The sequence below is a fragment of the Trachypithecus francoisi genome, unplaced genomic scaffold (assembly GCF_009764315.1).
Source record: "Trachypithecus francoisi isolate TF-2019V2 unplaced genomic scaffold, Tfra_2.0 Lachesis_group3, whole genome shotgun sequence".
In the NCBI taxonomy this organism is placed as follows: Eukaryota; Metazoa; Chordata; class Mammalia; order Primates; family Cercopithecidae; genus Trachypithecus; species Trachypithecus francoisi.
The window spans coordinates 29574430-29597778 of NW_022681468.1; the positions used below are offsets into that span (position 1 = coordinate 29574430).

Consider the following 23349-nt stretch of genomic DNA (forward strand, 5'->3'; position numbering starts at 1 on the left):
TGCACACCAGCCTGGGTGACAGAGCGAGACTCCGTCTCAAAAAACAAACAAACAAACAACAACAACAACAAAACTCCTCGACAAAAAAAGGAAGAAAGATACAAGCTACAACATGAATGAATCTCAAAATATTATGCCAAATGAAAAAAGCCAGACAAAGAAAGAATATACTACATTATTTCATTTATATAACATTTTCGAGAATGTTAACTAGTCTATAAGACAGGAAGTCTGGGAGAACAGTGCAAGAGGAGAGGGATTCCAAAAGGACACCAGGAATATTTTGAGGATGATGGATATGTTCATCATTCTGATTGTAGAGACAATTTTACAGGTATATATATATATATATATGTGTGTGTCAAAACTCATCAAATTATACACTTGAATATATGCAGTTTACTATTAATTATACTTCAATAATGCTGTGAAAAATATTGTACTGAAGGATTGTAATAATTAAGGTGCTTTAAGTTCCAATTTTTAAAAAATACAAAACTTCAACTGCATAAACAACTAAAGAGAATTTCTTGACTCAGCATAATTGAAATGTCTACTGTGGGCCTCATGCGTGGTTTGATCAGAGTACCAGCTCCAAGTGTCTGTGAGCTTCTCTGCTCACTTCCTGATGTTGCTTTTATTCTTAGTAGGGTTTTTCTCGTGGTAACCAAATGGCTGTAGCAGTTGTAGGTCTCACATTCACATACCACACCTTCTGGAAAAACAGATAGGTTTCCTTCCCCCAGTCATTGAACCAAAATCTCCAGTCGTAAGTATGATTGAATCAACTATACTCTTGTGTCTGTCCATAAACCACTCCCTGTTGTCAGGGTCTGGGAAATAGTCCACCCTCTAATAAATGACTGCTCACCAGTGAAGGAAGAGTGGAATAGATGCTGGAGAAGCAACCACCTGAAATGCAGGGTATGGACCAGTAGATAAGGATGGGGCGGTCAGCATGGGAAAGGCCGGTTTGGATTAAAGTAAAAGGTGACTCTAAAGTTGTCATTTATGCCTTAAAATATGCTGTTGATATAATAGGGAAATGTACTATATGTTGAAATGTTCAAATGTCAGGCCTTAAAGTCGATACAAGAAAGTTCCTGGCAGGGAGGGGTGGCTCACACCTGTAATCCTAGCACTTTGGGAGGCCGAGGCAGGTGGATTACCCGACGTCAGGAATTCAAGACCAGCCTGGCCAGCATGGTGAAACCCCATCTCTACTAAAAATACAAAAATCAGCTGGCCACGGTGGCAAGTGCCTGTAATCCCAGCTACCCAGGAGGCTGAGGCAGGAGAATCGCTAGAACCCAGGAGGTGGAGGCTGCAGTAAGCCAAGACTGCGCCCACTGCACTCCAGCCTGAGCAACAGAGTGAGATTCTGTCTCAAAAAAAAAAAAAAGTTCTTTTCCCTGTCAAGTCTTTTTGGCATCCCTGTTGCATTCCCATTGCCTACTCTAATTCCCATACTTTTTGGGACATTTATTGAAAGAACCTGTCATGTGGCTTTAGAGTCATTGGGCACATAAACATCAGAATAGTCTTCTTCCAGATATAGGTTAAAATGGCCCACCAAAATATTAGGCACCAAAAATTATTGGTTTTGGAAGTGATACAAGATAGAGAAAAAATGTGAGAAATAGTTAGCAAATATTGAGGGTAGAGGAAGAACCCCAAAGGCCATTTTAAAAGAAGTTATGTTGTCCATGAATATGTAACATTGCAAAGTAAATATAAAGAAAGTGATGGGGACAATAGCTAAACCTTCTAAGGGTTCTATGATGAAGTGGAAAAGAATGACAGCTTTACCTTCCACTTATTCGGTTTAAATATGCAAATTCCATCACACCATTGAATGCATATGTCACATTGCCTAGGAACATACGCAATTTCTTATTTATGTCTTCTTTTTTTAAAAAAAGCAATTTTTTTGTTTTTTTATGGAGACATACTTCACATTCAGTACAATTCAATTTTTGCCATTCACAATATATAACATTCAGAGTTGGTGGTATGTTGTCTTACGAGTCCTTTATTGCTCTTTTTTTGGGGGGGTGGGGACAAAGTCTCACTCTGTTGCCCAAGCTGGAGTGCAGTGGCACCATCACAGCTCACTGCAACTTCTGCCTCCTAGCTTCAAGTGATTCTCCTGCCTCAGCCTCCTTCGTAGCTGGGATTACAGGTATGCGCCACCACGCCTGGCTAATTCTTTGTATTTTTAGGGAGATGAGGTTTCACCGTGTTGCCCAGGCTGGTCTTGAACTCCTGATCTCAGGTGATTCACCCACCTCGGTCTCCCAAAGTTCTGGGATTACAGGCGTGAACCACTGTGGCCTGCCCTTTATTGCTCTCTTAGAGAGTTAATTCTCTGTCTGTATTTCTATTTTTCTTATACAACTACATATACAAAGAATGTTTATTAATGGCTTTAGGATAATGATTTGATGAAGATGAAGATAACAATCACTTAAATCAGTTAAGTAAACACACAGAACAGACAGTGACCATAGGGAGGGATTAATTTGAGACAAATTTTGCAGGTCGGATTTGTGGAGAGGGAGAGTTTAAATGCAGCATTCCTAGTAATATCATCTGAAAATGTTGAGACTGTCCGAGGCATTCCTACTTCCTGCTTCTTACTATCGTAATCATATGTAACGTGATCAGTGCAATGGACATCTGTGACTTATGCCTACTCAGTGCTGTGTTTTCTGGCAACAGCATCCATCTTCTCCCAGTGGAAAACCATTGGTCTTCCCTTCTCTGAGCCTGTGGCTCAGAATTGGCGGAATGGGTGGGCACAAGATTCAGGCCTGGCCAATCAATTCAACACTCACCTGATGCATGTGACCCAAGCTGGGCCAACAGGAGTCTACTTAGGAATCTCGAGAATACTACAGAAAACAGGCAGTGTCTTTCAGCTGAAGTTTTAAGCTGACTGAATGGAAGTTTGCCCACCACAAGCCATCTTTGCCATCACATGGTGGCAGCCTTTCTGGGAATAAAGCTAATTCAGAGGGACCGCAAGCTGGGGATGGAGATAGATTTCTTTCCTTTTTTTTTTTTTTTTTTTTTTTGAGCTAGGTTTCTGATGATATCATTTGAGTACCTGGTCCAATCAGATCTACCCTTAGTTTTTGGTTATGTGAGTCAGTAAATCGTCTTTATGCTTAATCCAATTTAAATTCAGTTTCAAAGCTTGCAACTCAGAGTGTTGGCTAACATCACCACCATTATCATAATCTACATCACCATCCTCTCTCCTCCCTCTTGAAGCCAGAAGCAAAAGTCCACTTGCTTCCTGAAGCAGAACCTGAAATGATTGCAACATTCAGTTAGGTGAGTGCCCACAGGAAGTCCAGGGTGGCAGTGTGGGGTGTGGTGGAGGAAGCTCTCAGGTGCTTCTGGAGCAGAGGTAACTCAAGGCCAGAGACCTGCCATTGAGACATAGGCTTTGGCTGCCTATTCCTGGAGCACTCATCTGTATTATTGTAGAATTCCCATTGCAAATGCTTTGTTGGGTACAGATTAAAATCTCTACTAAGTGCTCAGCTGGCACCCTGGAGGTGTATAATCAGAAATCATCATTCCTCTTAAAGCTTCATGTTTGCATGCAAACATTCATTTAAATAGCTCAGGCCTCAAGATCACAACGCAATTCTAAACTCTTGTCCCAGGACCTGCCCAGTTTTGTGGATGCAAATATTGCCACTGAAAATAATCCAAAAACATTATCCAAGATTTTCCAGCAAAACTAGGGTCAGAAACCCAGGGAGAGAATTAGTCTATTTCACTTACTCTATTAGATTAGGAATAATGAAAGGGGAAAGAGCAGATGCATTTCTTGTAAATCAAGACTGAAAACTCCGCAAGCGCAAAGACCATGTTTCTTTCTATTTATCATTGTATTTGTGACACCTAACATGATGGCCAGCAAAAAATACTTGTTGTGCGATTGGCCTAATAGAAAATGAATGAATGAAGCATGAGAAGTTTGAAAAGGAAAGACCAGGCCAGGCGCGGTAGCTCATGTTTGTAATCCCAACAATTTGGGAAGCCAAGGTGGGTGGATCACTTGAGGTCAGGAGTTTGAAACCAGCCTGGCCAGCATGGCAAAAACCTGTTTCTACTAAAAACACAAAAATTAGCTGGGCATTGTGGCATGTGTCTGTAATTCCAGCTACTTGGGAGATACAAGAATCGCTCAAACCCAGAAGGCAGAGATTGCAGTGAGCTAAGATTGCACCACTACGCCCCAGCCTGGGCAACAGAGTAAGGTTCCATCTCAAAAAAAAAGAAAAAAGAAAAAGAAAAGGGAAGACCAAATGATGCTCTCAGAGTCAGGTTCAAATAATATCTCTGCATTGTCTATCTCTGGTTTTTGTGCAAAAGTAGATTACTTCTGAAGGGCCCTTTCCATTTCATCTTGTGGTTCTTCTTTTTTTCTTTTTTCTTGAGATGGGGTCTTACTATGCTGCCCAGGCTGGTCTTGAACTCCTGGGCTCATGTGTTCCTCCTGCCTCAGCCCCCTGAAGAGCTAAGATTACAGGTGCATATCAAAATATGCAGCTCTATCTTGTGATTCATCTGCACCATTAACTGATATAAAGGACATTGGCCATTTTTGCCTGCCCAGTGTCCATTCCCGTTTTCTATTAGGTCCCCCATTTCCTTTTAGGAAATCACCTCTTCTCATTTAACGTACTCTTCTTAAGAGGGTGCGTCTTGGTAAGCACCACCCACCATGAAAAGTGAAGGAAACTTTTTTCTTCTGTTTGTACCTATAAGGACCAATGCAACCTAAACTCAAGTAAGCAGATATTCTCTCCAGTATTTGACTCTCGACCAAGTGACCCAAGAATGGAAGGGGTAGTTGGAAGTCATTTATTTTGGCAGGGGTGTTGCTAAGAGAAAAAATTCAAAGAAATTAAATTTAGGCGGGGCACAGTGCCTCGCTCCTGTAATCCTAGCACTTTGGGAGGCCAAGGTGGGTGGATCACCTGAAATCAGGAGTTCAAGATCAGCCTGGCCAATGTGGTGAAACCACATCTCTACTAAAAATACTAAAATTAGCCGGGCGTGGTGGCAGGCGCCTGTAATCCCAGCTACTTGGGAGGCTGAGGCAGGAGAATCGCTTGAACCCGGGAGGTGGAGGTTGCAGTGAGCCGAGATCGCGCCATTGCACTCCAGTCTGGGGGACAGGAGCAAAATTCTGTCTTAAAAAAAAAAAAAAGAAAGAAAGAAAGAAAAGAAAAAAAAGAAAGAAATTAACAGAATTTAACTGAGCAAATAATAATCCTCAAATTGGGCAGCCCCCATCCAGAATCAGAACACTCAGAGAGATTCCAGCACTGTCACATGGTCAGACAGGATTTATGAATAGAAAAAGGAAAGAAACATACAGAAAACAGAAGTGAGACATAGAAACAGTTGGAATGGTTATAGCTTGGCTTTTGCCTTATTTGAACACTGAACAGTTGGCTGCCTGTTGAGTGGTTGAAGTATGGTTTCTGTGATTGCCTGAGGCTTGGCTACTTGTTTGGGTTTTTTTGTTTGTTTGTTTTTGTTTTTGAGACGGAGTTTTGCTCTTGTTCCCCAGGCTGGAGTGCAATGGCACGATCTCAGCTCACTGCAAGCTCTGCCTTCCGGTTCACGCCATTCTCCTGCCTCAGCCTCCCGAGTAGCTGGGACTACAAGCGCCTGCCAGCACGCCTGGCTAATTTTTTGTATTTTTAGTAGAGACGAGGTTTCACTGTGTTAGCCAGGATGGTCTCGATCTCCTGACCTCGTGATCCGCCCACCTCGGCCTCCCAAAGTGCTTTGATTACAGGCGTGAGCCACCGTGCCCAGCCCTAAATGCTTTTCTTAATTCTCCAACTCTATGAGATATATCCCATTTTGCAGATGAAGGAACTGAGTCATGGAGAGGTTAGGCAGCTTTGCCTAAATCATAAGATTCTAAGTGCCGAAACTGGTCTTCAATTATGGTATATCTGACTGCAGAGCTCTTGCTTCTAAGCATTGTGTGTAACCTCCCTCTCAAAGAATCTCAAAGCAGTGCTTACATGCTTACACAGGTGTGTATAAAGTTCATAAAGGAGAAAGCAACTAATTTTGTGGGGAGGTTGGGGTTCAAAACAGGCTTCACAGTTGAAGAGGTTTGAGTAATCTTGAAGGAAGAGAAGGGTTGTCTTCCTGGTGCCTAGCATAGAACTTTGCATATGAACACTGTAAAATGATGATTAAGCAGCTTATGCTTCTGGAAGGAGTTGTTTTCCTGTTTACATGGAGCCTGGGGTGTTTCCTACTGCCTACTGCAGCATCATTTTTGTGATTTAGCAATGGCATGTGAAGTAATCAGATCATCTGTATATCACCAATGCTCATAGAAGCCTGTAAGGTAAGTAGTACAGGTATACACTTTGTAAGATCAGTGAGGAAACCAGGGCTGAGTTTGCATGATTTGTTCAAAACTATACATGGTGAGTAAGTGGTAGAACAAGACAAGGGGCCAGACCCCTTAGGAGGGATTGGCTAAGAGGATTCCTCTAATCTAGCCAGACTCCTTTACTCCTCTTAGCCTGCAGTTCAGGCTTTGCTCTTTCCAGACTCGGCACCTGAGTTTCTGAAGGTTTCCTCAGAGTACCCTCCCCATCCTTCTCAGTTCCAGCTCTCCAAGTACCACTCATCTTCCAAGATCTATCTCATTGCGCATCTTCCCTGCAAGCCTTCTCCAAATTCATTCAGCGCACTCCCTAAGCTTCAGTTAAATCCCTTAGCCCTGCCTCCATCCAGATTCCTGCTCTGAAAACTTTCTACGTGGTTAGACTCATCACTGCCATTCAGCTTCCCTCATCAGGACTCCTGTTGCCAAATCTCTCCAGCCTTAGGTTGGTCTTTAACTGTTGTTTTCTTGTCTCTCACTGAAATGTAAGCTCCATGAAGCACAGCCATATGCTTCTTTTTTAGCCTTATACATATAGACGTATATTCACTTTAAGATCAATAGTGTTTGTCTTCAAATAGGATGTGTGGGATGCATGATCCCACCTTCTGTTAGATTATTCAGCTCCTAAGTCATGCAAAACTGATACCTTGTGGACCTCCTTTCTAAAGCTCCTGCAGGGTGGGGGAAGAATGCATGGATTCTCATAGGTGCATTTAGCAATTACTAGTAACCAACACTTCATGAATGCTTACTAATTGCTAGGTCCTGTACAAAATACATTACATACATAAACTTATTCAATCTTCATGACAACTATTATTATCCCCACTGAACAGATGAAGACACATAGAGGTCACTCAGCTAGTAAGTAGCGCAGCTAGGATTTAAAACCCAGACCGACTCCAGAGTCCATACTCTTAATTATGACACTAAATTCTTTATGGATAACAGAAAGTCTCTAACTGTAATGTAGATCAATTTCCTTGCTTTCTAACCCAATGGGAACTAAAAGGGTGAGAAAACAATATTTATTATACTCCTATTACGAGCCAAGTATTATAAGAGGTGCATAATGGGTTAATGATATAATTCTTGCAATAAGTCTAGGAAGCAGGAAGTATTAACTCTATTTTAAAGAATTTGGCTTCTAAAGTGGTTAAATACAGTGCTCAAGTTTTAGCTTCCAGTTACTGGCAGAGTTGGAATTAGACCAGGTTTTCTAACTTTGAAGGAAAGACTTTAAAGGAGACTGTATGGAAAACCCTGCCAAGGGCAAATGTGAAGGGCATGTGAAAAGACATCTGAATTATTACTTATAATAATTCAGAAATAGTGAATGTGTGGCGCAAATTGAAGAATGGTGAGAGATTGTCAAAATATCTATTCTGTAAATACTCACAAGGGAATAAGCTAATTAAATACGGGAGCTGCGGGTCTTGGGCTAGGACATAAAGCCCAGAACTTCCCGTGAGGCAAAGGCAGACACTGCGCCACCTGTCCTGGAGAACCTGGGAACCCGCTCTAGAGACTTCGGCTCAGCCCCTTTTCTTTCCTCACACTCTAATTGGCTACTTTTCCCTGGGCTCCGCCTCCTTCTCTGTCTGGACCATTAAACAGGCAAGCCCTACCCAGGACCTGGATGCGGCCTCCAATCAGGTGCCAGGCCCTGGAATCCCTCTAGAGAAGCCCCCTCTCCGGCGAGAGGGGGATTGGCCGTTCGTGATTGGCCAGGCAGCAGCATGGGGTCCGCCTCCTTCTCTTCCAGATAGGTCAGCGGTCTTCAGGACCACATCCCTCTCGGCCGGTCCCTGCCGTTTTTTCTCTTCGCTGCGTGGCCTTGGGCGAGCCCGGTTCTCTGCGGAGAGCGCCCCGCCCTCTGTGAAGGCCCGCCCGGGAATTGGCGGCGGCGCTGCAGCCATTTCCGGTTTCGGGGAGGTGGGTGGGGTGCGGAGCGGGACTTGGAGCCGCCGCCGCCGCTGCCGCTGCCGCCGCCCACAGATCCTGCCTTGCGCCTGGTGCTGCCAGGAAGATGCGGCCGGGGCCCGGAGGCTGCTGCTGTCGCCGCACGGTGCGCGAGAATGGCTGCGTGGCGAACGGGGAAGTACGGAACGGGTACGTGAGGAGCAGCGCCGCAGCCGCAGCCGCAGCCGCCGCCAGCCAGGTACGAGGGGCCCGCGCCGCGGGGCCGGGGTGGCGGTGCGGGCTGGCGGAGGGGCGGCCGGGCAGGGCGAGGTCTCTGGGCCATCCGCTGGGCAATCCGCCGGGTGGGCGCAGCTCGCAGGTGTGGGCGGCAGTGTCCGGCCGCTGGCCTGACCTCCACGAGCCTGGAAGCTCAAGGGCGGCTGGGGGGCTCCCCACGTCTCCGCGCCTGGAGGTCTTCCTCCCTTCCCTCCGGAGCTCTGGGTTCTGCTCAGAGCCCCGGGTACCTTTCTCTGACCCATCCTGCCAGAAGTGTGTGCCGCCCCCAGGGGAAGCAATGAGGGACCCCTCGGACCCCACTGGGAGCTACCCAAGGGCTCCCGAGGGTCCCTTCTCAAACCCCCGAGGTTGTTGCTTCCTCTTAAAGTCCTGCAGCCTTCCAAAGAAAACCACCCATGGGGTCCTTAAGAGGCAAAGAAAGTTAGGCGGTGGTGTCAGATGGAAACACACCCAGCCTCTCCCAACCACATTCTGGACTACCACGTTCGCTCCCCAAGCAGGACATTGGTCCGTAAATCTGGCAGGGAATCCAAGCTGGTCCCTCGAAAGCATCATTCTCTTAACTCTGCTCGTGGTGAGACTCTACCCCAGGCTCCAGGTTGAATTGGGTGGCTCCTTCGACCCTTTTCTGAACACGAGTGCTCTCACACAAGGGGATTGCTTAGCTTGGTGGTGACTTGCGATGACTATACTAATTAACCATGCTGAATCATCAACCAAATTCAGGCAGTTCTAAAATATTTTGAAAAGTTCTAAATTCAAGACAGTACTTATTATCAACCTTCCAGTGCTCTAGACTGACAAGTATTCTGTTGAAATGTGTTTTTAAAGATGAGCTGGTTAAAAAGATGCAAGATCGGTATTCCTGGAAGAGAGTGTTGCGATAATTTCCAGTTGACTTTAATACGTTTAAGTCTTGTACAGATACTAAGGAACACTTAGAAAGTACCCTGTTCCCCTTTAGCAGGAGTGTGACCGTTGCAGTTTTGATAGGATGGTGATCTTAATTTGGCTTTAACATAAATATCTGGCAGGCTCCACCCCAGATGAGTGTTATGATGGATAGATCTGTTACTGTTTGGTGTGAAGCAGAAAATAAAGCATTTTTCCAGGTCATGTGAGATATTGAGACTGAGAGTTGAGGGGAAAAATAAGTAAAACAGACTTGACCTCCCCTGAAGTTGTAAGGTGTCAAAGCGAAGTAGTACACAGATCAAAAGATTTGTTTTCACTTTTAAAGACATAATTGTGTGAGGGAGGAAGTGATAACAATGAGCTCATTATAAGCAGTGGAATAGTTTGTCGTTTTCCTAGCAATGTAAACGACTTATAAGACAAAATTGTTGTGGTGTATAGAATGTAATGGGAAATTTAACGGGTAGGAGTTAGAAAATACATTGTAGGTGAATGAGTGAGGTATGATTTTTTTTTTTTATTTTTTTTTTGAGATGGAGTTTCGCCCTTGTCGCCCAGGCTGGAGTGCAGTGGCGCGATCTCGGTTCACTGCAGCCTCCACCCCGTGGGTTCAAGCGATTCTCCTGCCTCAGCCTCCCGAGTAGCTGGGATTACAGGCGCCCGTCACCACGCCCGGCTAATTTTTGTATTTTTAGTAGAGACGGGGTGTCTCCATGTTGGCCAGGCTGATCTCGAACTCCTGACCTCAGGTGATCTGCCTGCCTTGGCCTCTGAAAGTGCTGGGATTACAGGCGCGCCCGGCCGAGGTATGATTTTTTTTAAATGAAAAAGAAAGTCAAGAGAGGTGTTCACGCTTCAGAGGTGCTTTGTGTTAAAATGCTGCTTTCAATCCCTGTGAGTTATGTTCTGATTTAGTAGGAAATCAAGGACCTTTCTCCCATAATCTCTAACAATTTAGCATTTGTAGAATGATATTTCTTCAGAGCTTGTCAACTAATAAGGTGAAGAAATATCAAGGTACTAACATAACATTTTAAAATCTGTATAAATAACATTTGGTTGACTTTTGGGGACATGTTTTATAAAAGTTTCACTCAAGGCACATTGGTGGCATTTAAAAGAATGGTCTGTTGAAATGCTGTGAGGGCTGCAGTATCCCTTCTAGAAAACTACTTCTCATCAGTATTTTTTAAACAGACTTCAGATCTGGAGCTTTCTACACTCTCAGATGGAGGAATATTGTCTGTGAAGTTTTTTTCTTTCTTTTCTTGTACAAAAGAGAGATCTTGGTAACTACATGAGAGCTATACAATATCTTAACATTTTTTAAAAGTTGTTTTCATTTTAATTAAAGCGATGTGCTTGTGCTCCAACCTCTACCTGTCTTTCCCATTTTTCTGAAGGAAATGTTGCCAACTGTGCCATCAAAAATATGCATACAGCTGTGTGTCATGCTTTTACTAGAATATGAATTTAGAGTATAACGTGGTTGAGATGTAAATTATTTTCCTCACATCTCCCACCATGTCTTTTAATGAACAGGAGAGAAGTCAGAAACGTCTAAGATCACTTTACACTCTCGAGTATGTTTCTGTGCTTGAAGGGGTGAATGAGTGTATATAGTAAAAGAACAACTCTTGGATTTGGGTTTAGAATTTGATTAACTAGATGCTGTGTTGAGTTATGAAACAATCAGATATTGCTGTTTAGTGATGACAGTAGACACACAGTTTTCACAATAGTAGCAGCTGAACAATAAAGCAGTAATTTTTCCTCTTTGCTATTCAGATGAGTGGGAGGAGCACAAACCTTTATTTTAGGTAAAGTGTGGCAATTTGCCCAAGGGAAACTTTTACATTAGCATTGGAAAGAACCTTTGAGAGTTTATGTAATTCAGGCCTTTATCTCTTTGTAGGACTTTATTAAAATCAGTCCTGATAGAAAATTCTGTGCTGTTTTTAAAGATCTCCAGGGGATTTGCAGCAAGTTTTTCTCTATAGTAAACTGCATTATTCCGTGATCTTAATTACCAGATTTCTTCTGTGGATTTAACATTTGATTAAGTAAATGCCATGTTTTGGTTGTCCCTGAAATACAATAGTTTGTTCGTGTGTTTGTTTTTAAAACTCCATGTTAACAGCTCTTTTTAAAAGAGCGTCCATTTCTGTATAGAACTTTGGAGATTTAGGTTTTCCTTTTACTTTCCTCAATTAGTTAAAAAGTATGAAAGAAAAAAATTAACTACCTTTGAGACAGTTTTGACCCTAACTTTGTTCCCTTTGGGCGTAGTTTTTTATTTTTTTTTTTGGAGACGGAGTCTCACTCTGTTGCCCAGGCTGGAGTGCAGTGGCTGGATCTCAGCTCACTGCAAGCTCCGCCTCCCGGGTTCACGCCATTCTCCTGCCTCAGCCTCCGGAGTAGCTGGGGCTACAGGCGCCCGCCACCTCGCCCGGCTAGTTTTTTTTATTTTTTAGTAGAGACGGGGTTTCACCGTATTAGCTAGGATGGTCTCGATCTCCTGACCTCGTGATCCGCCCGTCTCGGCCTCCCAAAGTGCTGGGATTACAGGCTTGAGCCACCGCGCCCGGCCTGGGTGTAATTTTAATGAGATACTAGAAGGATGAGAGCTCTCTGGCTGTCAGAATAAAAAATTCTATCTCGAGGAATTGGGGCAAAAGTTATGTTCTTATGTTAAATAATAAGACAAGTAAAGTAGAAAGAACAAAGTGTTAGTCTTGCTTCTTAGGAGGAGGCAAATAAATAACTAATGAAAGCTGGTTTACTGAATAGCTACTAGCTTTTGTTTCCACTGAGGGGAAACAGTAACTGGGGATTTAATGTGATAGTTAAGGAAAAGGAGAAGATAGTTATGAGGCCGTAACGGTAGAAATAGTTAGAGTGGTCATATACCTGTTTAGATTTAGCAGGTTCTGATAAGATACCTCAGATACCTCAAGGCTTTTCAGAAATAATGTAATTACAACTTGCAGGACAACATTTTCATTTCAATTTTTGCTCTAAGGGGAAGCATATCTTGATTTTTACATAACTGCAGCTGAAGAATTCCAGTTATTTGAGGTACTTAGGAATTTTCTTTAACAGGAATTCTTGGGAAATGTGTGAGCAACTGTGTTCTTAAGGTAGTATTTTAGAACTAGGATGTTCAGAAAAGTCAGACTTGCCCACTTTTTAGGGTTTGCCCAGGTGCCATAGAAACTTGCACTGCTTTGAGCAAGACAGTTAATTGGTTGATTTAATTAGATTCAATTTTTGAAAGAAAGAAGCAGTGTTTATTGGTAGAATAGGCAATTCAGAGGGATGGGTAGAGGCAGTGTTTGCATTCTGAGTAGGTGTGCCACACTTGATTAAATAAATGGTTTGTGGAGTCAAAGGCAGTTCCCCTCTGGGTAGTTTCTGAGAAGCTTATGTAATATAATTCACAATTTGTGACCGATTAAAAAGTAAATCCTTTGCTCTTGACCCATTTACTGTTAGAAAATTTATCTTAAGTTTGTCTTTAAGACTACTTTTTATTACAAAGCTTGATGCGGCTATTTTTCCTTTTTTAAAAAAAATCATTTTTACTTCTCATTATAGAAATAATACATGTTTAATGTGAGATCATAAAGCATTGGGATAATCTCTGTGTTAGGGTTTTTTTCTTTGAGATGGAGTCTCACTCTGTCGCCCAGGCTGGAATAAAGTGGCGCCGTCTCAGCTCACTACAACCTCCACCTCCCGGGTTCAAGTGATTCTCCAGCCTCAGCCTCCTGAGTAGCTGGGATTACAGGCATGCACCACCAGGCCTAGCTAATTTTTGCATTTTTAGTAGAGACAAGGTGGAGGTTTCACTGTGTTGGCCAGGCTGGTCTCGAATTCCTGACCTCAGGTGATCCACCTGCCTCGGCCCCCCAAAGTGCTGGGATTACAGGCATGAGCCACCGCGCCCAGCTGGAGGTTTGTTTTTTAATGTGGTCTATTGTAAATCGGTCTGCTACTTTCTAATAATTTTTTTTTTGTTGTTTGCTTTGTTTGTCTCACTCCAGCCTGGCCTGTGATGGCGCAGTTATAGCTTACTGCAGCCTCAACTTCCTGGGCTCAAGCGATCCTCCCACCTCAGCGTCCCGAGTAGCTGGGTCCACAGGTGTGCACCACTACAGTGGGCTAATTTTTTTTTTTTTTTTTTTGAGATGGAGTCTCGCTCTGTCGCCCAGGCTGGAGTGCAGCGGCGTGATCTCGGCTCACTGCAAGCTCCATCCCCTGGGTTCACACAATTCTCCTGCCTCAGCCTCCTGAGTAACTGGGACTATAGGTGCCCGCCACCACACCTGGCTAATTTTTTTTCTTTTTTTTGTATTTTTAGTAGAGATGTGATTTCACTGTGTTAGCCAGAATGGTCTCGATCTCCTGACCTCGTGATCAGCCTGCCTTGGCCTCCCAAAGTGCTGGGATTACAGGCTTGAGTCACCGCACCTAGCCTTTTTTTTTTTTTTTTTTTCTTTTTGGGAGAATTGGGTCTTGCTATGTTCCCCAGGCTAGTTTCTTTTTTACTTAAAAAAACAAACAAACAAAAAAGAAATAAATATAAAGGAGAGGGAGACAGAGAGAGAGGGAGACAGAGTCTCACTGTGTTGCCCAGACTGATCTCAAACTCTTAGGCACAATCGATCCTCCCGCCTTGGCCTCCTGAAGTGCTGGGATTATAGGTATGAGCCACCACACCCAGCCACCCAGGCTGGTCTCAAACTCCTGACCACAAGCATCCTGCTGCTTCAGCCTACCAAAGTGCTGGGATTGCAGCCACTGTACCAGACTATTTTGTGATAATTTCTAAGTGCAGTGAAATATGCAGTTGTACAGAGACTATGAGTGTGATCCAGTCTTACTCCAAAAGATACATGTTAAGGGCCAGGCACAGTGGCTCACACCTGTAATCCCAGCACTAAGGGAAGCCAAGGTGTGAGGATGGCTTGAGCCCAGGAGTTCAAGATCAGCCTGGGCAATGTGGCGAGACCCCATCTCTATTTAATTAAAAAATATTCAGGTATATGACCAGGCACTGTGGCTCACGCCTATAATCCCAGCACTTTGGGAAGCTGAGATGGGCGGATCACTTGAGGTCAGGAGTTTGAGACCAGCCTGGCCAACATGGTGAAACCCCGTCTCTACTAAAAATGTAAAAATTAGCCAGGTGTGGTGGCGCATGCCTATAATCCCAGCTACTCTGGGAGTCTGAGCTAGTAGAATCGCTTGAACGGAGGAGGTGGAAGTTGCAGTGAGCCGAGATGGTGCCATTGCACTCCATCTTGGGCGACAGTGAGACTCGGTCTCAAAAATACAAAACTAAACAAAACCACAGTGAGATACCATTTCACACCACTAGGACTGCTAGAATAATAAACCAGGTATTAAGTGTTCATGAGGATATAGAGAAATTAGAATCCTAATACATTGCTGGTGGATTTATAAAATGATGCAGCCACTTTGGGAAGCAGTTAAACATAGAGTTAGCATATGGACCAGTAATTCTACTCCCGAGAAAAATGAAACACATGTTCTGGCAGAAACTTTTATATTAATTATAATAGCAGCATTATTGATTGATTGATTCAGGGTGTTGCTGTTACCCAGGCTGGCATGACATGGCTCACTGCAGCCTCCACCTCCTGGGCTCAATCAGTCCTCCCACCTCAGCCTCCGAAGTATCTGGGACTACAGGCATATGCCACCATGAGTGGCAATTTTTTTTTTTTGAGACAGAGTCTCACTCTGTCGCCCAGGCTGGAGCGCAGTGTGATTCACTGCAACCTCCACCCCGCTGGTTAAGAATTCTCCTGCAGGCTGGGCGTGGTGGCTCAAGCCTGTAATCCCAGCACTTTGGGAGGCTGAGACGGGCGGATCACGAGGTCAGGAGATCGAGTCCATCCTGGCTAACACGGTGAAACCCCGTCTCTACTAAAAAATACAAAAAACTAGCCGGGCGATGTGGCGGGCGCCTGTAGTCCCAGCTACTCGGAGGCTGAGGCAGGAGAACGGCATAAACCCGGGAGGCGGAGCTTGCAGTGAGCTGAGAACCGGCCACTGCACTCCAGCCTGGGTGACAGAGTGAGACTCCGTCTCAAAAAAAAAAAAAAAAAAAAAATGCAAGGGAGTGATAAACACCAAATTCCCAATTCCTCTGGGGAGGAAAGGAAATATAGCATTTCCCCAGGACAAACTTCTTAAAAGAATTGGAGAACTACTTAAACATGTCAGATCTTGACACTGTCCTGATGGCCTCCTGTCACTGATAACAAAATACTTTAAAATAGGGTTTACAAGGCCCGCCATGAACTTTCCCATCCCTCTCTGACTTCATATCCGCCAGGTCAGTGCTTTTTAGCCAGTCTGGGCTTTCTGATGTTCCCCAAACACATTGCCATCAAGCACACCTCCCCCCGAGGCCTTATTATTATTGTTATTATCATTATTATTATTATTTTGAGATGGAGCCTCAATCTGTCACCCAGGCTGGAGCGCAGTGGTGCGATCTCAGCTCACTGCAGTCTCCACCTCCTAGGTTCAAACGATTCTCCTGTCTCAGCCTCCCAAAGTGCTAGAATTACAGGCGTGAGCCACCATGCCTGGGGTCCCTGGGACTTTAGCCTTTACAGTTACCTCAGCCTGGAAAGCTTTTTTACAGAGTTCTCTTCCCTACTCCAAGTCCATCTGCTTACACCTTACCTCCACCGTATTTAAAATGCTCTTTTTCCACAGTTTTATTCTCATTGTAGCAGTGTGACCTGAGACGGTATATCTGTTTGCTTATCTGATGTTTGCCTCTCTCACAGGAGTGTATTTCTAGTGCTTGGATCATGCCTAGCTTATAGCAGGGACTCAATAAGTGTTAAATGAATGAATGATAACTTTAATGTTTTATTTAATGGAAAAAAGATCTAAAGCATATAAGCTAAATCTTAAGTTTTGATAAAGCTAGATGTTGAGTTTTATTTCTATTTTTTGATGATAATTATTGTGTCGTATTTCATACATATGCTCCTGGTTGACAAAAACTAGCTCCCTAAAATAATGTTGTAGACATAAGAAAGAAATGAATTGTGGTGATACATAAGCCGTTAAAGAAACCCATAGCCTCATTTATAGTATATCAGGTTTGCAAGTGGTTTAAAACAATAGCGGTTTGCTGAATGTTCTTACTAGCATGAGGGGACCGCTTGTGAGAAATAGGAAGAGGCCAGGGAAGGTCCCGGGGGTCTGGCACACTCTGGTATACTTCATCACCTCTCCCTGAGCTCTCCCTACAGGGCAGTGGGGCCAGTGGTGACTTCTGCAGCACCTTCTCCATTGTCTTACCAAGGGCTTCAGCTGTGAGACGCCAGCTGGTGCTACAAGGAAGGGGAAACACGTCAGCTCTTTTCTCTGCTCTTTTCTCACATTGATTTCAAACGCCAAGAAGCTGGGCTGAGAAACCGGGCCTGTGATCCTGGCTGGACTGCAGTCCACCACGTGCTGAAGAACTCTGCGGGTTGTGCTAAAGGGTAGTGTCTTTATTGCCTCCTGTGTCAGCTTGACTTTTTTATAGGCAAGCAGGTTATTTCCAGGATAACTAAATTAGTTGGTGCCAAACCTCATTTCCTAGAAACAGACGTTTTCTTAGTAGAGGAAACCCATATAACTGTCTGTTTCCATCTAAGTGTAGCTAATAACATGAATAACAAAAAAAAGCTAATTATTTAAATAGCAAAAATAAGTATGGAAGATGAATGTGAAGTAAAATTCTAATATTAAGCCACTGATTATTGTAAAACAATCCGATTAAATTGTAGTACCTCTGAAATAATTAAAGGAAAATTTGATTCTTAGAACATCTCAATTCATTGGAAGGCCATGGAATTAATAAAATAAAAAAAGAAAATCTCAGGCAGTATAAACTAAGGAATGGCAAATAGAATATGTATTGATTGGTGCAAACTAATTGTGTTTTTTTGCTATTGAAAGTAATTACTTTTGCCATTACTTTTTTTTTTTTTTGAGACAGAATCTGGCTCTGTCGCCCAGGCTGGAGTGCAGTGGCGCGATCTCGGCTCACTGCAAGCTCCGCCTCCCAGGTTTACGCCATTCTCCTGCCTCAGCCTCCCGAGTAGCTGGGACTACAGGCGCCCGCCATCTCGCCCGGCTAATTTTTTTGTATTTTTTAGTAGAGACGGGGGTTTCACCATGTTAGCCAGGATGGTCTCGGTCTCCTGACCTCGTGATCCGCCCGTCTCGGCCTCCCAAAGTGCTGGGATTACAGGCTTGAGCCACCGCACCCGGCCAACTTGTGCCATTACTTTTAATGGCAAAAACCATGTAATGGCAATTACTTTTGCACCAAACTATAAATAATTGGACTCTAGTTCCAACTTTGGTATTTAACTTTCCCACAACTGTTGACAAATTGCTTAACCTACTTTCCTTGATTTTGTCAGTCAAGTGAAGAGGAAGAGACAGCTTGAGAAACATTTGTAAGAGAAATGCTTATTACGTTGTATGTATTTTTCATCTTGCATATTAAATATAAATTCCTTTAGGCGATATTCTTTAAAATGATTTCCTAGCTCCCTTTTATATTTACACCCATGGTCTCTTTAAAAAAAGAAATACTGCACAATTCTTGAAGACAAGGATTACCTCTTATTTGTATCATCAAATATAGAGTATGGTTTGTTTGTTTGTTTGTTTTTCTGAGATGGGTCTTGTTCTATCACTCAGGCTGGAGTGTAGTGGCGCCATCATGGCTCACTGCAGCTTCAACCTCCTGGGCTCAAGAGATCCTGCCATCTCAGCCTACCCAGTAGATGGTACTACAGGCATGTACCACCACATCCAGCTAATTTTTAAAAATTTTGTGTAGAGATAGGGTTTCACTGTGTTTCCCAGGCTGGTTTTAAACTCCTGGGAGCCAAGCAGTCCTCCCGCCTTGGCCTCCCAAAGTGTTGGGATTACAGGCATGAGCCACTGTGCCCAGCCTAGAGTACGGTTCTTGACATATAGATAGAAATTAAGTATTCGTAGAATGAGTGAAAAAAAAAATGAAATGATTATGTTGATTTTGAGTTTCTCAATGGAATAGGGCTTTGGGTTCCCAGAAGAAACTTTAATGTCAAAAAATTATTTTGTAGTTTTGAAAATGTTAAAAAATTGAACATGAGAAATCTCCACTTCTCTGGGCACGTGAAATTAAAGGGAGGGATGATCAAGTTGTGACAGATTACCTAGACTAGCAGTGCTGATGCAAGAAGGTGAACATGTAGACTGCTGTATTCTGTACACACACACACACACACACACACACACACTGCCCTACCTCCTGGGAAAGCAAAAGTTGTTGTTGTTGTTATTGTTTTTTGAGACAGAGTCTCGCTGTGTTGCCCAGGCTGGAGTGTAGTGGCATGCAGTTTCGGCTCACTGCAACCTCTACCTCCCAGGTTCAAGTGGCTGTCCTGCCCCAGCCTCCCAAGTAGCTGGGATTATGGGCGTGTGCCACCATGCCTGGCAAATTTTTGTATTTTTAGTAGAGACAGGGTTTCACCATGTTGGTCAGGCTGGTCTTGAACTCCTGACCTAGTGATCAGGAGTTCAAGGGAGCCCACTTTGGTCTTCCAAAATGCTGGAACTACAAGCATGAGCTACTGCGCCTGGCAGCAGAAGTTTTTGAAGATTTCTAGACAATGTGTGTAAAGACCTTTAGACTCTAAAGTTAATGTTTTTGCCTTTTGCAGTCTTAGGCAGATACAGTGAGGTGTAAAACACCTCCATCCAAACACCTGAGTTGGACTGGGCTGAAGATTTAAGTCCTTCAGTTCAGTGTATCTCAAGGGTGGGATCCATTGTATGTTTGTTACAGACCACTCCCTCTAGCTTTATCTGCTAAGCACTGTGAGATTGTGCTTGATTTCACTTTGCCTTTCTTTCTAGTTCAGGCCTCCAGCCTCCCCAGCTGGAGGAAAATGTCCTGTGTAGAAAACTGGTCATAAATTTAGGGCTCTTATGGAATAGTCTGTCATGCCAACCCATACAGCTGTCAAAAGTTTTGCTGGTTTTTCTTTCTCTTGGAGTTCTGCCTATGGCAAGCCCCAGTTATCATCACTCACGCTGAAGCTCTGCAAGTACCACAAGGAGAGAGAAAATGGCTGGCATTTTCAGCTCACCTAGAAAGGGCTCTTCTCCCTGTGGAATTTTAATTCTGCTAGTTCTCTTTGCTATGCATAGAAGACAGCTCTTCAATCTTTAAAGCCATTTATTTATTTGAATAATCTACATGGTTTATCTAGTTGTTACTGTGAAAGCAATAGCTTTCCTCTATTAAAGCTGTCCTGGAAGTGGAAGTCTCATTGTTTTTTGAATTTTTGTTACCACAAACATGACATAAGAATAAGTTTGTTCTGGGCCAGGCATGGTGGCTTACGCCTGCAATTCCAGCTCGTTGGAAGGCCAAACTGGGAGGATTCCTTGAGGCCAGGAGTTCAAGACCAGCCTGGGCAACATAGGGAAACCTCGTCTAAAAAAAAATTACCCAGGTATGGTGGCGAGCACTTGTATAGTCTCAGCTACTCTGGAGGCTGAGGTGAGAGGACTACATGAACCCAGGAGTTTGAGGTTACGGTGAGCAATGGTTATGCCACTCTACTCCAGCTTGGGCAGTAACAGAGTGAGACTTTGTCTCAAAATAAATAAATAGGCCAAATGTTTAAAGTAGGAAGTCAAAGTGGCCAGCCATTCCATTACAAGATAACCAGTGTTTTTAATTTGGTTTGTAGCATTCCAGATTAGCATGTGTGTACATGAGTTTGTCATTTTACCTTTTTTGGGGGGCGGGGAGACAGAATCTTGCTTTGTTGCCCAGGCTGGAATGTGGTTGCAGGATCTTGGCTCACCGCAACCTCCATCTCCCAGGTTCAAGCAATTCTCCTGCCTCAGCCTCCTGAGTAGCTGGGATTACAGGCATGCGCCACCACACCCGGCTAATTTTGTATTTTTAGTAGAAATGGAGTTTCTCCATGTTAGTCAGGCTGGTCTCAAACTCCCGACCTCAGGTGATCCACCCGCCTTGGCCTCCCAAAGTGTTGGGGTTACAGGTGTGAGCCACCGCGTCCGGCCAGGAAATATTTTTCAAAAATTTCTTGAAGCCCTTAAAGTTGACAGGCTCGGCCGGGCGCGGTGGCTCAAGCCTGTAATCCCAGCACTTTGGGAGGCCGAGACGGGCGGATCACGAGGTCAGGAGATCGAGACCATCCTGGCTAACCCGGTGAAACCCCGTCTCTACTAAAAAAAAAAATACAAAAAACTAGCCGGGCGACGTGGCGGGCGCCTGTAGCCCCAGCTACTCGGGAGGCTGAGGCAGGAGAATGGCGTAAACCCGGGAGACGGAGCTTGCAGTGAGCTGAGATCCGGCCACTGCACTCCAGCCTGGGCGACAGAGCGAGACTCCGTCTCAAAAAAAAAAAAAAAAAAAAAAAAAGTTGACAGACTCTGCTAACATGACAAATACCCAATAAAAATGTAGAAAATAAGTTCTAAGAGATTTTAATATAGAATCTCTGTCTGTTAACTTTTTTAGTTGAGAGTAACAGAAACTGACTCTGGTTAAACTAAGCAAAAAGGTGATTTATTGGAAGGACAATAGGTATGCAAAAAAGGGATGGGGGATGAAATTGAACAGGTCTCAGAAAGGCAGGAATTGCCACAGCTCTTGGGACCTGAGCGGCAGGAGTTTGTGAACCCTTTCTTCAGGACATTGGAGACCCACTGCCCTTCAGACTCTCTCCCCACTGACATTTTAAATCCCCATAAAAGAGGGTTGTTGGATTTCTTTTGGCATAGGTGTCGGTGCTGTGTCCATCAGTTATGGTCCAGGAAATATGATCACAAAGCATACACGTGACCACCAGGGGCCCATCCCTGCATATCAGGGAGTATTTCCAGAGAAGGGAAATTGACACAAACCAGGTTGCCTTTCCAGTGGTGTGCACTACAAAACCAGATTGGAGCACGTGGAGGGGACAGAGTGGAGGGTATGGTATTACAGGCTCAGAACATGTCAGAGGTGGAGGAGAGCTCAGATGAAGATGCAGAATTTGTGGCAGAGCTGCACTTGTACTCCAGTCTTCCGACTCTTGCATCTCTTACACTGCGATGCTTATCTAGAGGTGGAAAAGTGTTACAGCAGAGGCTTGGGTGGCCAGTTAGTGTGATAACTCCTGGGCAGACATCAGTGCCCAGTGTGTACAGGATGCCACTGAACTGAAATGGAAATGTTCCACTCCATATATGCTTGAAGATCTCCTTTTGGGGGTTTTCAATAGGAAAATGATAATGTCAAAATATAAATGTGTTTCACAGCTAGTTTTGGAAACATTTTTCATTCCATTCCGCATGAGATACTTACTGACAAAAATTAAGAAATTTATGCCGATTACAAGAAAAACTGTGGACTTCCTCCTTTTCTAAATTTCCTTGCTGAAAAAAGGAGACACTTCTGAACATACACATTCAGAGCATGGTATAGCCTATGTGATTTGTGTAAAGCTCCAAACTGTTCTCTTTAATATGTGTGGTATGCAGTAGGGAGAGGCCAGTACATTTCAGTAAAATTCCAAGAAAGGACAGTTTCAGCAGAACGGATTTTAAGGAGCAACAGAAACACACCACTTGAAAATGAGTAGGGTTCATTTAATGGACAAAGCATGATAACAGTTCTTTGATTGCTGAAGAATAATGGGTGGTTCACATTAGACATTAAGTTTTTAAAAATAATGTTCCAAACCATTCACCAGCTAGACACGTTCTGTTATCCTGCTGTAGCATGCAGCTGGAATGTGCTTATTTGCTTAAGGAAATCATGCTTTTGTGATTTTGTATTCATATCAGAAATGTGTGCTTCTGTTTCTTAGTAATTACTTCGCTGTTACTGCATCATAACATAGTTACTCCCTGTCCTTTCGTGGGATTCTTGAAACCTTTACTCAGGATCATTTCTCCTAAGTCAGTTTACAGTGCACTAAAAACTTTTTTATTTTAATTGTTTAAAAAAAATTTTTCCTGAGACTTGAGAAAGACAGAAGGGAACGTATAATCCAGGGTTTTCTTTTGCTATAGAGGATATCATTAGGACGTTTGGCAAAATCTGAATAAAGTTGTAGACTAGGCTGGGCACAGTGGCTCATGCCTATAATCCCAGCACTTTGGGAGACCAAGGCAGGAGGATAGCTTGAGCCCAGGAGTTTGAGACCAGCCTGGGCAATGTAGTGAAGCCCCATCTCTACAATAAATAAGTAAATAAATAAGCCGGGCATGGTGGCACTTGCCTGTGGTCCCAGCTTCCTGGGAGGCTGAGGCCAGAGGATTACTTAAGCCTGAAAGGTAGAGGCTGCAGTGAGCCATGATTGCACCACTGCACTCCGTCCTGGGTGGCAGAGTCAGATGCTGTCAAAAACAAAAACAAAAACAAAAAAACAACTTTCTACCTCCTTAAAATTCTCTTGTGCCCCACAAGAAGCTCTTGGACTAAAGCACAGAAAGTCATTACTAATTCTATCTGGAAGCCAGAAAATAAGGTGGAGCCAAAGATGACTCCAAACTTGGGAGACTGGGTAGACTGGATAGTGATGCTGTTGACCAAAATAGGTAATAGAAGAGGAGTGTCAGGTTTTCACTGAGAGGGAAGGTTAGGATGGTGAGAAGTTCAGCTTTAGATTTGTTGAGTTTGAGGCGCCCATGAAGTCTAAGTGGAACTATATAGGAGGCAG

At 43.7% G+C, this 23349-nt stretch overlaps 1 protein-coding gene across 1 annotated transcript in view; it reads left to right on the forward strand.

The window, feature by feature from the left end:
- Positions 1 to 8230: 8230 nt before the first annotated feature.
- Positions 8231 to 23349, forward strand: part of SPTLC2 (serine palmitoyltransferase long chain base subunit 2) — a 105548-nt gene continuing 90429 nt past the window's right edge. Inside the window, exon 1 of the mRNA XM_033187270.1 lies at positions 8231 to 8609. Coding sequence (XP_033043161.1) covers positions 8478 to 8609 — 132 coding nt within the window. The 5' untranslated portion in view covers positions 8231 to 8477. The remainder of the gene's footprint in view (positions 8610 to 23349) is intronic.